We start from the raw sequence: 15083 nt of genomic DNA, 5'->3' as shown, positions 1-15083 counted from the left end.
AAAAGAAAAAATATCATTCTTAAAAATAAATAAATATATATATATATATATATATTTAAAGACTTACTTCTTCTGATATGAATTTTTGAATTGCAACACAGTAGTTGACCTCTTTGATCCTGTTACAAAAAAAAATTAACAGTACTAATAAGAATTGTGTAAAGAAAGGAATTACAAACTTAATTAAATAATAAATATTAAAAATACTAATTCTAAGAAAAAAATATTCATTCACAAAAAAACTCATAAAGAACCACCACCACCATCATCATTGTCGTTGTCACCCTCATCACGAGAAGCGGGAGAAATCTAACTTGGAGCGAAATTTAACTAAAGATATTGTATGATTAGGTTTTGTTGTCGGTGTAACTCGTTAATTTCCTGATCCCTTTGCCTCATTTTTTGATTCTTGTGCATTATTATGTCTTTCAAATGGCTAACCTCTTCAGTCAAATTATGTATTTGTGTTGTTACTGGAGAGGTGGTAGAAGATGTACTAGGAACTCTATGAAGTTCTACTTAAAGAACTCATACCTAATATCCTTCCTCCTCTTTGGATCTCCCACTCACCTCCAGCCATAAACTCATATAATTATTCCCAACAGATGGCTTAGATTCATTATTATCATCACTGACACCTAAATTTCATTGTGCTAACTCTAACTCATCATATTTGTCTTATATTATCGTGAGAAAATTAAAATAAAATTAATATAGCAATATTTTAGAAACACATATAATATTGATTATATCTAATGAAACACATTTAATATAAAGATAGAGCAGATACACAACTAATAATATCTACTAATAGAATATAAATTATATTGTAATCTAAACCTTAATTGCTTTAGCTCTATCCCCGCTCTAAATCTTATCTCTTTTTTTTTAAATGGGCAAGTGAAAGTGTCTATGAATAATGGCTTCCACCCCATTTCCTTGACCTAAAAAATCATTGTTAGAAATAATGAAATAGTTTAAAATAGATTAAAATTTAAGTGTTTGAAAAAAATTACCAATCTGCGTGTATACTATCGATATTGATTGAGTTGCCTGCATATATCACAGATAAGTCTCCAGAATTATAAGCTTGATTGAGTTTATTCTGTTAACTTCTTTTTTCTGCTCTCTTGAGTTTCTCAAAAATTGAAGATCTTGACCCAATTTTCCTCAGTGATATAAGGTGACTTTTTTCCTCTCGTCTTTGCATGATTAAGTACATGCCGGATGTTATCACCATATTGTTTCTTAAAAATTCTCCTTATTTTTAATTCTTTATTAGGGTCCCAAGTGAACATTCGCTGGAATGAGAAATAAATAATTGATTATATATTCAAAATTAATTTTATATATAGACTCAAGGAGATAGGTTACCTTAAACTCATTCCACCATAGCTCTTTTGTGGGATCAGGAGTGCTTGTATAAGTTATCGAATCCCCTCGCCAATGGTTATTCATAATTCGATTAATCTCGTGAATAACATGTACAGAATTGATAAATCTATAATAAAGTATACAATAAACGATATTAAATAATTATGATAGTTGACAAAATTAGTTCCTACTAAAGTACTTACGAATCTCTGAGAAAGAATATAAACTCTCAATTATCGATCATCTCCACGGCTGATAGTCTAGTTGAAGAAACTTCCATGGGTATTGGGGAATGGGAAGGTCCTAACGAGTTATATATACAGGAAGGTCCTATAACTGAAGGAGGGGGTCGTAAGTACAGACTGCCCATGACTACTACGTAGATGACTACGTCGAGACTGTTAAAAACAATATTAAGATAAAATAAATACAATTTTGATGCATAATGAAGAAATGAAAAAACTTATCATATGTAAAAATTCTTGAAAGAGTATGCGAATCAACACACCAATAGGTCACCTCTAATAATTAATAGGAAAAAAGGTAGTACAGTTAAAATATATGACTCTAAGATGTAACTATATAAACAAATAAACTAAGGGGGTGTTTGGTTGGGGGTTATCATTGATAACCTTGGTTATCTGTCCAAGGTTATCGTTGATAACCTTGTTTGGTTCAGGTTACGATTGATTCCCAAGTAATACAACATCACCGCCACATCAGCAAATGGGTTATAACCCGGTAATGTGATTACCTTGGCAGCCTAAGGTTTTCTACGATTCCTGAGGTTAACGAAATTTTTTCCATGATTACCCTCGATTTTAAAACTAAGTCAATTAAAAAGTACTATGAAATCTAATTAAAATCAAATTATTTAATTCAATAAATTTTAATTTAAATATTTATAAATTAAAAATAATTTATTTTAAATTTAAAAAATAAAATTAATGAATTATTTTATTAGAATAATTATTTTAATAAATTATTTTATTAAAAAAAATATTTTTTAATTTTAAAAAAATTAACAAATTATATTTATTAATTTAATAAATTATTTTATTAAAATAATTATTTTTAATGAATTATTTTATTAAAATAAAATTATCATATTATCTTTATTAATTTAATAAATTATTTTATTAAAATAATCATTTGAATAAATTATTTTATTAAAAGAAGTATAAATTTATTTTAAATTTAAAAATATAAAATTAAGGAATTATATATATTAATTTAATGAATTATTTTATTAAAATAATTATTTTAATAAATTATTTTATTAATATATATATAAATTTATTTTAAAATTTAAAAAAAATTAACAAATTATATTTATTATTTTAATGAATTTTTTTATTAAAATAATTATTTTTAATAAATTATTTTATTAAAATAAAATTAACAAATTATACTTATTAATTTAATAAATTATATTAAAATATAATTGAATGAAGGGTAATATAGTAAATATAAAACTGGTTATGTTTTATTCCCTATAAATAAATAAAGCCCATAACCTTGGTTATGTGATTACATGGTAATCATAACTTGAACCAAACGCACCCTAAGAGTTTTGTAAATCTATATATTAAAACTAAATTTATAAATTTGAAGATTAAAAATAAATTTATAGATTAAAAATAAATTTATAGATTAAAATAAAATTTATACATACATTACATTACCATATATGAAAATAAATTATTAATATTTTTTTATTGTAATCTAACTTACCCATCATGAAAAATCAAAATTATCATCGTCATCGTTGTCATGAGCATGATTGTGGTGGTGGTGGTTGTCGTCATCATTGTCGTCGTCATCATTTTCATGAATTTCACTTGTATCCACGTTTATCACTACTTCACTGGGATCTCGTAATGTAGGAATATTATATTCCTCGATCTGAAATATGTTTGCAACTTCGTCTTGTTAATATGCAATATTTTGCCAATGTTCTTCAATTTTTTTTCCGTATTTTTATTTTACAAATAACCCACCAATCATTTTTGTTACGTTTCAAACTAGGATATGAAGCATAAAAAACTTGAATCGCTTGTTGTGCTAACACAAATGATTCATATCTCTTATACAATCTCTTATGATTTATTTAAATTAAATTATACCGTGGATACACCTTCATCCCTCTGACAAGGTCAAATCATTGACACATAAATAAAAGAATTTGTATTTCTAAACCAGAGTATTCTACTTCTATAATTTCATCCAGTAACCTATAAAAATCATTGCTTGCAGCTCTATCATTGGATGATTGAACACAAACTCCACTATTTCTTATAGTCTTCCCCATTTCATATTCCTGAGTATGAAAATTATATTTGTTTATGAAATATGTTGGCAAAGTTCGTACCATTGCTTTTGGATCACATGAAAGATGGAATATAATTCTCACTCAATATGAACTTGATTATCATGAACCTAAAGTCAAATTCCAAAATTAATTAAAAATTAAAATATATATAAACCAAATTTAAATTGTCTACTCACATATAATTTGAACCATGATGTAAATTTTTTACGTAGAAGCGATCAAACTCTTGTATTGATATTTTAGAATTTAAATTTTAAAAAATCCTATAAAAAATTAATTATAACACAAATAATTTACAATGTAAAAATACAAAAATTAGAAAATATATACTCACAAGAAATATAATGTTACTTTTGGATAATTCAGTAACATATATGTGTGGGATGCCCATCATTCTTGACGAGTTAAGGATCTCTGTTTACATGATCTACTTGGTCGACCAAGGTAATTAAAAATTGAAAATAAGCTTAAATTGGGATCAATATGACTCTTATCATTCTTTCCGCTCTCCGTCTTTTGCTCCGAACGTTAGACTCAAAATAATATGATGCAAAAGTTGTTACTTCCTCCACAATATATGTATTAACAATAGAAGCTTCAACATGAGCCTTATTTTTTACTTTTTTTCTTCAAATAATGTAGGGATCTGATTGTAATAAAATAAATTATATTAGATATTAATATATATTAAATTATTTCAATTTTTATGCATTAATAACGAAGTATATAAGAAATATGATTTTATCTTCCAAATAGATACATCCATCGAAAATGGATTATTAGAATTTGTCTCTCTAACATCTCCATGTGTGAGTGTCTCAAAACTGTTAAGCAAATATCATGAAGAAAAATATTTAACTCTGTAATGACACCCCATACAAAATTTGATAAAAGCTCCTTAAAAGTGATAGAAATGAGCATTTCCATGAATATATGACAATAATGACTTTTCAAATCAATCAATTTACATTCTTTCAAATTGACACATCTTCCAAGATTAGAGACATAATTATCTGAAAATTTTAAAGATTTCACACATTCACAAACAACACATCTCTAATTGCTATTCAATGTATTAACAACTTTTGGCTTTGGTCCCTTACTACTTTTATCAACATCAAGAGTAGATTTTTTACAAAGGAGTCACATATCTTTTCTTGCATTCAGATTATTTTTTTTCAATGATATCTATAATTGTATTAATTAAATTATTAAAAATATTCTTCTCAATATGTATTACATCAAAATTATAATAAATCAAATGATTATACCAATATGGTAAATCCTAAAATATATTATGTTTAGTCCATTTATGTATACTTCCATATTCATAAGTTTTACCATGTGAATCTTCAATAATAGATGGAAAGTTAAGCACTATGTACCAAATCTGCTAACCTGTTAATCTCAATGGCGGGGGTATTTTTTCAATTCTATTCTTAGTGAATTCTTCTTTATTCCTTTTGAAATTATGATTTGGTGGTAAAAATTATCTATGACAATCAAAATAACTCAACTTCTTCCTATATTTTAATTTGATTGATTTTGATCTCTTCATATATATTAGACATCCTAAAATTACAGTGATACTCCATCCTGATAACATGTCATAAGTCGAAAAGTCATTTATGGTCCAAAGAAGAGCAGCCTTTATTACAAACATCTGATTAGTATGCATATTTTATGTAGGAAAACTTTCATCTTATAGTTGTTTCAACTCTGCAATCAGTGGCTGCATATAAACGTCTATTAACTTTCTTAGATTTTATGGGTCAAGCACAACCAATGTTACAAATATATGTTGTATTTTCATGCATATTCCAGGTGAAAGATTATACAGAGTTACAATAATTGACCAACAAGAATAATTTCTTCTTGATTTATCAAATGAAGCAAATTCATCAGCACAGAAACTTACTTGAATGTCTCGAGCCTCCTTCGCAAATTCAAGATATGTTCTATCAAAAAATTTTTACTACTCTCTATCTGATGGATGATACATTAGTCCCTCTTCTGTTTCATGAGTTGCATGCCAAGTCATGTGTTGAGCAGTGACTTTTGATACATAAAATTTTTATAGCCTAGAAGTTAAAGGCAAATAAAATAACTAAGTGTATATTTTACGTCGCTGTTGACTCCTTCTAGTACTCTTGTACCTAGCTTGATTATAGAATTTATAAACTTCTGCATTTTCATCATCTCTTCAATATAACATACAACTAGCTCTATAAACATCAATTCTTTCCATCGGAAGATCTAAATTTTTCATAAATTTTTTTATATTGTAAAAATCATTGTGCATTATATGATCATGCGGCAATGCTTCTCTAATAACTTGAACATAATCATTAAAATAATCTTCAGACACATTATGATTTGTCTTAACTGTTAGTACCGATGGAATCAAAATATCTCCACAATGGTATGATATTGTCCACTTTGGGCCTAAACCCTCATAGCTTTGTTCTTGGGCTCTCCCCAAAAAGTCTCATACCAATAGAGATACTTTCTATCCTTTTAACCCCATGATCTTTTCCATGTACTTTAGATGCATGACTATGTTTGCGCCCTTGCAACCCAACAATCCCCCCTCAAACAAAGGACCACAGGCCCCCCCCTCAACGTCATCTTTGATGTCTGAATCCTCGACCCACTAGGACTTTTTGCCTCTCGGTCCACCCGACCTACTAAGACTTCCCACCTAGCCGCAGCTAGAACTTTTTGTCCCTCGGTCCACCCGACCTATTAGGACTTCCCACCTAGTCACAACTAGGACTTTTTGTCCCTCGGTTCACCCGACCTACTAGGACTTCTCACCTGGTATCTGGTCCTCTTGATTCAGACACGGGAGCATCCACTTCCTTTGTTTAAGGTTCAAACCACATGGTTAGATCTGGATCATGACTCATCCGGAGATTAGTCCGGTGAAGAGCGATTTCGCTCTGATACCACTTGTTAGTACCGATGGAATCAAAATATCTCCACAATGGTATGATATTGTCCACTTTGGGCCTAAAGCCTCATGGCTTTGTTCTTGGCCTCCCCAAAAGGCCTCATACCAATGGAGATACTTTCCATCCTTTTAACCCCATGATCTTTTCCATGTACTTTAGATGTGGGACTATGTTTGCACCCTTGCAACCCAACATTAACATTTAACAGTCTTACTGTGAAAGATAGTTTAATGTGATTGTCACAATCAAGCCACATTAGTTCATCTGCAACACTGAACAATTCTTGAAATTGGATATATGATTCATTATTCACATTTTCACCAACTTCTGGTACTTCTATCTCTTCCAACGGTGATGTATAAGTAGTAAACATTTGTTCAACTGTTGGAGGAAAACTAGAACTTGCATAACTCATTCAGCAATGAAATTCTGGTCCGCTGCATCAATTATCATCCTTTAATATGAATTTAATTGATTATAATAACTCTGATCCCCACTAACTGAGACTTGTATGTTTCATCCATAATCCTCATAAGATTTAAATGGTTCACTATGACAAATTCAATTATAATAATTGGGGGTGAAACTGAATCTATAATGATGCTCTCAAACTTTATCACACTATAAAAATTTACCATTGTGACACTTTCTGCACAAATATTTTATTTTATCTCTATCCATAAACTCAATATTACTAGAAGTAAAATCCAAAAATTATTCTAACCCAATAATAAACTCATTAGTTAAACCTCTACGTTCAAGTAAGTTCTTTTTATACATCCAACTTCTTGCTTTGTGACGTCGGTGACCGAATTAAAGGTGACGAAAAAATTCTATCGCTATTCAGTCGTTAATGCTAGTTAGCGACGGAATATTTCCTCGCTAATCCTGGTTATTTTTGTGGTGCCTAATTTTTGACAAGTGTATCTAGATAGTAGATGAGAATTTTGATGTAGTTGCAAAATTATTATGGTATAATTTGATAGTCATAATTTGAATTACAAAAATAATTTCTTGTAATACAGAACAACTTTGCATATAAAAAAACTTAACGTGGTCCAAGTTTTATACATTAGAATTATAGATGTAATTGCAATGCATATCAATTATGATTATAAGTAAAATCATTAAAAATAAAATTTGACTCTTGTAATAGACCAACTATATGAGCCAAATTATATATTAACGGTGATTTTTAAAAAAAAAATACAATAAGATCTTTAAAATGTTGTTTAATCATATCCTTTGGATTGTTATCATCATTACTTAATAAAATAGTGACACGATAAAGAAGTAACGATGGTAGGATTGATGATGACATTTGGACTCTTGTGAAATATAGTATATTCTGGATCATTATATATCATTAATCAATAAAATAGTGATACGGCAAAGAAGTAATTTTGTAAGATTGATAATGTAATTTGAACTCTTGCCAAATAACGTGATATAGTTGAATTTGGATGTTGAATAGCGAACACTCTTCGTCGTTTCCAGATCTAATGAATAATTTTCTGTCTAAAATTTGCCTTCGGAAGAGAAAATAAAAATACTATAGAATTAGTGAGGTCAAATAGACTAACTCATACGGCAATTGATCAACCATAAAAAATTTATCATATTGCGGAGCAGGGTAAAACAGGGCAAGATAGGAAGGGGTGGGTCGGCCCGTCATCTTAGCAAGTTAAGAAATCTGCAATCCAACCCAACTCAAGATAGATTGCGGATTAGACGGGTCAACCTACGGTCCTACTAAAAAATAAAAAATATATATATAAGTTTGAAATTTTTACATTTGAGTTGCGGATTAGGTGAGTTAAGTCTATGAGTCAATTAAAAAATAAAAAATATATAAAAAAAATATTAAAAATTTTAAATTTGATTCCGGATTAAGTGGATTAAGCCCAATTGCAGGCCCAAGTGGGCCAACCCACTTGCAATGTTCAGGAAAGATTAACCTGCTCAAGAAAGATGAATCTACTGATCAAGAAAGATTAATCTACTCAGAGAAGATTTGTCACACTACTCGAGAAAGATTAACATGCTCAGGAAAAACGAACCTACTCAGGAATTGGAAAGAATCAACCTACGTTTGGTACTCTTAATGATTTTTCTTCTTGGTACTTGAAAGCTTATAAATCTTTAATACCTTTGCATGTTTTTTCATTGTTGAACTCACTTTTCATTTTCAAGGTTGTAGGAAATATAAATCTCATTTAGTGCATTTTGACCAATCTTGAGGATTGTTCTAAGTGGAGGCCATCTTTTGTATTATTGGAAGCAAATTTTAAAATTAAAATATATTGTGAGTTTTTAAGCTTATAGAAGATTTATCTTTTTATTATTTCTCTAAATTCTTTGATGAATTTACTATAGTAGTGAGGATTGAGTCTTGCCTTGTATTATCTCATATTTTTTCTACACTTGTCAATGTCAAGTTGGTATCAAAGCTTTGGTTCACAATGATTGATCATAAAAGACAAAGGTCAAATGGTGATGACCCTGCAACTCATCAAAGAGACCTTCGTGATATTGAGTTGGATGACTTAAGGAGACAAGCGCAATAACTCAAGCAACATATCGCACATAGCGAACCTTTGGAACATGATGTTGAGGGTCACGATTTGGAGGCTATTATTTAAATCAAGAAATGGGTTTTAATCCATTTCATAGTAATGGAAATGATAATTCCAGTGATAATGCATCTCGTGGTCAAAGATTTCAAATGAACAATGTTCATGGAAAATCTTTTAACTTCAAAGTTGACATCCTAGATTTTGATGGAAGAAATAGCCTTAATGAATTCATAGATTGTCTGAACTCTGTTGAAAGAATCTTTGAATTTAAAAAAATTTTAGAAGATAGTAATGTGAAGTTTGTTGCTATCAAGTTAAAGAAATATGCATCCATTTGGTGGGAGCATCTAAAAAAGCAACGACTCATGATAGCAACAAAAAGATTCAAACATGGGACAAAATGAAAAAGGAATTGAACAACAAATTTTTGCCGGATAATTATCATAAAAATATTTTTCTCAATATCACAATCTCAAGCAAAATGATTTGTTCGTCGAAGAGACATTGCTAAATTTAAGAATCTCATGATGAGATGTGATATTGAGTTGGAGAAGCAATCTATCATCCAATTTCTTGGAGGACTTTGATATGAGATTGGAAATGTTGTCTAGTTGCAACCACATTAGACTTATGATCTATTTGAGTTGGCTCTCAAGGTAGAAAAATAACAAAAAGATTCAAAACAATTTGGTGGTCATTTCTCTTCAAGTAGTGGTGCTTCTGGGGAGTGCATCTACTTCGAAGAACACATCAACTTCAAAAGAGGCAAATCAAAAGGTTGTTGCAAGCAAGGAGAACAATGCACGTTTTGTTAAACCAAATGGTCCTAACAATCAAAAAACATATTTCAAATGCAAAGGTTTTGGACACTTCGCTGTAGATTGTTAAAATCATAGGATTATTACTCTTGTTAAGGAAGAAAATGAGAAGGAACCTTATGGGGCGCCACCTATTTATGATGAATCCGATAAAGAAGAAGAGATTACTTATGTAGATCATGGAGAATCTTTGGTGGTACAACGTAGCCTCAATGCTACTTATGTTGAAGATCAATCATGGCTTCGCAACAATATCTTTCACACTAAGTTTACTTCTCATGGTAAAGTGTGCAATATCATCATTAATAGAAGAAGTTGCAAGAATGCTGTGGCTACTACAATGTTGGAGAAGCTAAAACTAAAGATCAAAGATCATCCTCAACCTTATAAGCTATCAAGACTTTGAAAAGGTAATGAGTTGAAGTTTACTCAAAGATGTTTTGTTCAATTTTCTATTGGCCATAAGTATAAAGATGAAGTTTAGTAAAAGGTTATTCCTATAGATGTTTATCATTTGCTTCTTGGTAGACCTTGGCAATTTGATAGGAAAACTCATCATGACAACTTCAAGAATACTTATACTTTTATTAAAGATGGTAAGAAGATTATTTTGGGACCAACTATGGTGGAAAATATTCCTAAAATCTAAAAAGGCGATTGAAATACTTTATTTTCCAAGTTTCAAGTTGAAAAGACAATTTGTGAATCTGTCAAGACATTCGTATTAGTAGTTTTGGAAGAGAATGAAGAAGGTCATGTTGTCCTTTCACAAGCTCAGTCTCTTCTCCAAGAATTTCAAAATGTGGTGCTTTAAGAAATTCCCCTAGAACTCCTGCCAATGCGAAATATGCAACATTGCATTGATTTAATATCCTTGATGCTTCAATTCCAAACAAAGCATCCTATAGAATGAATCCTAAAGCGCACAAAGAGTTGCAAAGGCAAGTTGAGGACCTTTTTACCAAAGCTCTTATCCAAGAAAGTGAGAGCCCTTGTGTTGTCTCAACCCTTCTTGTGCCGAAGAAAGATGATTCATGGCGCATAGGCATTGCAAGTAGAATAGTGAACAAAATCACTATGAAGAATTGCCTTCCTATCCCTCGACTCAATGACCTTTTTGACCAACTTTATGGGTTCAAGATTAATTTCAAAATTGATCTACAAAGTAGCTATCACACAGCTGCAAATAGATTGGTGATAACGCTTATAAGGTTATGTTGCCTAGTGGTTATGGTGTTTCCACAACTTTTAATGTTGCCAACTTTTCTCTAGCTTTATATTGAATCTATTTTGCTTCAAGGGTGAATCTTTTTCAACCAAGGGAGAATGACACAGAAAAGTTCTAGAAGCCATTAGATTTTAATGACAAATTCAAAGATTAATATGCTTTTATTAGGAACAAATTACAATGCAAGTCATATATCATTGGAAAGCTACGGATGTTTAGTTTTCAACAAAAAAAAAATGATGCTCAAAAATAATATTTGTACGGGAAGTTATGACCATTTTGACTGAAATTCATTAGGTTGGACATGCTACTCGAGAAACCTTTATAACAGTGATTGTGGAAGATTTATAACAGTGTTGGGAAGATTAACGTGCTCAAGAATGATGAATACTTGGGACAATTTTGTCACAATATTTGGGAATGACTAACCTACTTGAAAATGAACATACCTGGGAATTAGAAAGAATCAACCCGCGTTTGGTATTCTTGATGATTTTCCTTCATGGTACTTGAAAGTTGACAAGTCTTTAATACCTTGGCATGTTTTTTCATTGTTAAACTCATGAGGGTTATTCCAAGTCTCGTTGTTAAAAGGCCATCTTTCGTATTATTGGAGGTAGATTTTTATTAAGTTTACTTCATCGTAACCAACTCAACTATGCCCCGGGAGTAAAATTAATGCAACGCAAGAAACTCACATATCTTCCAAACATAGAGCTCATCGCAGCAATAAAAAAGTAAACTGGTGGCAGATTCCACCTTTTGCAGAAGAAGAGGAGGTAGATTTTTAAGATTAAAATATATTAGAAAACTTATCTTCATTATTTCTCTAAACTCTTCGATGTATTTACTAGAGTGATGAGGATTGAGTCTTGCCTTGTATTATCTCCTATTTCTCCTACACTTCTCGGTGTCACACAGTGAAGCAGATTTGGAGAAGTGCCTATAGCAATGGTGTGATTCCAATCTCAAAGTCACTGAATCTGTCTGCAATGTATCATCCCCGATTAAGAGAGAAGCTCGTGGTGAGGATGAAGTCCCAATTCAATGAGAAGCTCAACATTATGGTATTAATCCATAAGGATCTTTAGGTTCCAGACGAAAATTTGAAAATTTTTTATGACTTCTTTTGATTTTAATAAAATGGATAGCAAAAGAAGCTCATGGCGAGGATGAAGTCCCAATTCAACAAGAAGCCCAACATTCTGGTATTACTCCATAAGGATCCTCAAGTTCTAGACGAAAATTTGAGAATTATTTTATGATATTTTTTTATTTTAATAAAACGGATAGCAAGTCAGATTTTAATATTCTATAATGGTGGTCGTAGAATATTAAAAGTTTTCTCATTCTCTTCATCATAACAAAAGAAGTTTTAAAATGTCTAGTATTAATCGTTATTATAAAATAAATGTTTAATTCCGGAGAAAATATATTATAATAGAAGAATGACGATTTACTACTTTATCCCTTGATTTTTTTTAAAGCATGAACATTACTTGATGATTATACAAGAGTTGCAAAAAAAATATAAGGAATATAATTTTCAAATAATGAGATAGAAGATTTTAATAGTTGCGAATCGTGAATCGAATATGACGATTTCTATTCGTGAAGCATAATCACCTTAGACGATTATGATTAAAAGTTGATATTCTAAAACTATTGAATCATGAATTTTTAATGACCGAATCATCGATTTTGAATCGTAAGTGGTCTATTTGATATAATATAAATTTAAATTACTTTAATTTATTCAAGATTATTATAGATATAAATACTTTTTGATAATTTGATTAAAATTATTAAAATTTAATTAAAATATTAAAATTATTAATGGAAAGATTTGTTATCACATGATTTTTAATGAATTTAAATTATTTTAAATAAATTAATAAAATAATATTTTAATTTTAACTAAATTGAAATAGTTTAATTTAATATTTAGTGATTTTAATATAATGTTATAAAAATAATCATTCGCACGGAATAAATAATTTTAATAGATTTAAATAATTTTAATTTAAAATTTTGATTAAATTAAGTTAATTTACTGTAATTTATTAGAATAGTAATGGTCGAAATGTTTTATCCGGCTCGGCTGGAAAAGACAAAAATCAGGCGATTATTTAGTGCACTCCTCGTCTCTCTCCTCCGCCAAGTTTCCTTTCCGAAAATAACAATATGAGCAGATGGTCTCTCGTCGGGACGACTGCTCTGGTCACAGGAGGTTCCAAGGGAATCGGGTACTCCTCGAATACTCAGTCTCTTTCTATCTATTTCTATTCATCGATCAAGTTTTAGGTATGCGATCGTCGAGGAGCTCGCCAGACTTGGAGCGGCGGTGCACACTTGCTCCCGCAGCGAAGCAGATCTGGAGAAGTGCCTGCAGAAATGGCGCGGTTCCAAGCTCAAGGTCACCGCATCTGTCTGCGACGTATCGTCCCCGAGCGAGAGAGAGAAGCTCATGGAGACGGTGAAGTCCCAATTCGACGGGAAGCTCAACATTTTGGTATTTAATTTCTCCCCTTTTTTCCCTCCCTTTCTAAACCCTAAACCAAATCTTAATCTTCTTCCTTTTGCAGGTTAACAATGCAGGGACGGCGATCTTCAAACCGGCCATAGAGCAAACCATGGAGGATTTCAGGCTCTTGATAAGCACGAACCTGGAATCGGCGTTCCACTTGAGCCAACTTGCTTACCCTCTCCTTAGGGCTTGTGGAGGAGGTAGTATTGTATTCATCACCTCCATCGCTGGCTTCGTTGCCGTGGAGGATCTGTCTGTGTATGCATCGACCAAAGGTACTTCTTGCATGTTGTTAATGAATTTGCTCGAATCATTTGGAAGATGAACTATTTGCTTCGATCTTCTTCTACTCTCTTTCTCTCGTTTTTCTCATTTGATTAGGAGCAATGAATCAACTGACGAGAAATCTTGCTTGTGAATGGGCCAAAGATAATATTAGAACAAACAGTGTAGCTCCAGGGTACATAAGAACACCACTCATTGACTCTGTAAGCGAAACATATATAACTTGTTCCTATTTAGAAATAAAGGATTATTGGCGAAAAAAATAATTATGGCTGATGAATATAGATTTGTTTGTTATGGAATTGTGGCTGATGAATATAGATTTGTGTGTTATGGCAGTTGGTGCGAAACGAGGAATTTGTGGCGGCGGAGAATCATCGAGTTCCTCTCGGGCGTTTGGGGGAGCCGGAGGATGTGGCCGGTGTCGTGGCCTTCCTTTGTCTCCCTCTGTCTCGCTACGTGAATGGTCAGGTCATCGTCGTCGACGGAGGTCGAATTGTGAACGGAAATCACTAAGTAGCTATGAAGATCTCGAATAAGATGTGTTTGGAATCATGTTCTTATGAAGATCTCGAATAAGATGTGTTTGGAATCCTGTTCTTATGAAGATCTCGAACAAGATGGTGTTGAACTCTTCATTTAAGTTGTTGCATGGAGAATTATATTCAAAGCCATATCACTATGATCTCTATGGCAATAATTTATGTTAAAAATTGGTGTTTCAAATGTTATGAAGCCAATTTCTTTTTTAGTTTTTGGTGATGCATATCATTGATAAACCAAGAGATTATAAGGAACATCATCCAAAATAAAGTTAACTCTTGTAATAGATCAACTATATGAGCCAAGTTATTAATGGTGAAGATTTTTTAAAATACCATAGATTTTTAAACTATTATCAAATAATATATTATCATTACTCAACAAAGTAATATGGTAGGATTGATGATGCCATTTGGACTCTTCAAATAATATTCTTTTGGATTATA

At 31.2% G+C, this 15083-nt stretch overlaps 1 protein-coding gene across 1 annotated transcript; it reads left to right on the top strand.

Annotated features, from left to right (window-relative positions):
- Nucleotides 1-13435: 13435 nt before the first annotated feature.
- LOC141826210 (noroxomaritidine/norcraugsodine reductase-like) lies at nucleotides 13436-14836 on the top strand. The gene is made up of 5 exons (XM_074713455.1): nucleotides 13436-13528; nucleotides 13587-13794; nucleotides 13868-14084; nucleotides 14191-14297; nucleotides 14434-14836. The coding sequence occupies exons 1-5, from the start codon at nucleotides 13467-13469 to the stop codon at nucleotides 14608-14610; spliced, it is 771 nt and encodes a 256-aa protein (XP_074569556.1). The 5' UTR covers nucleotides 13436-13466; the 3' UTR covers nucleotides 14611-14836.
- The last annotated feature ends 247 nt before the right edge of the window (nucleotides 14837-15083 follow it).

Source organism: Curcuma longa, chromosome 4, assembly GCF_044706935.1.
Source record: "Curcuma longa cultivar G26 ecotype Majalengka, Jawa Barat chromosome 4, ITB_CL_G26_1.1, whole genome shotgun sequence".
Taxonomy (NCBI): domain Eukaryota; kingdom Viridiplantae; phylum Streptophyta; class Magnoliopsida; order Zingiberales; family Zingiberaceae; genus Curcuma; species Curcuma longa.
This window is presented reverse-complemented; position numbering and strand designations above follow the sequence as displayed.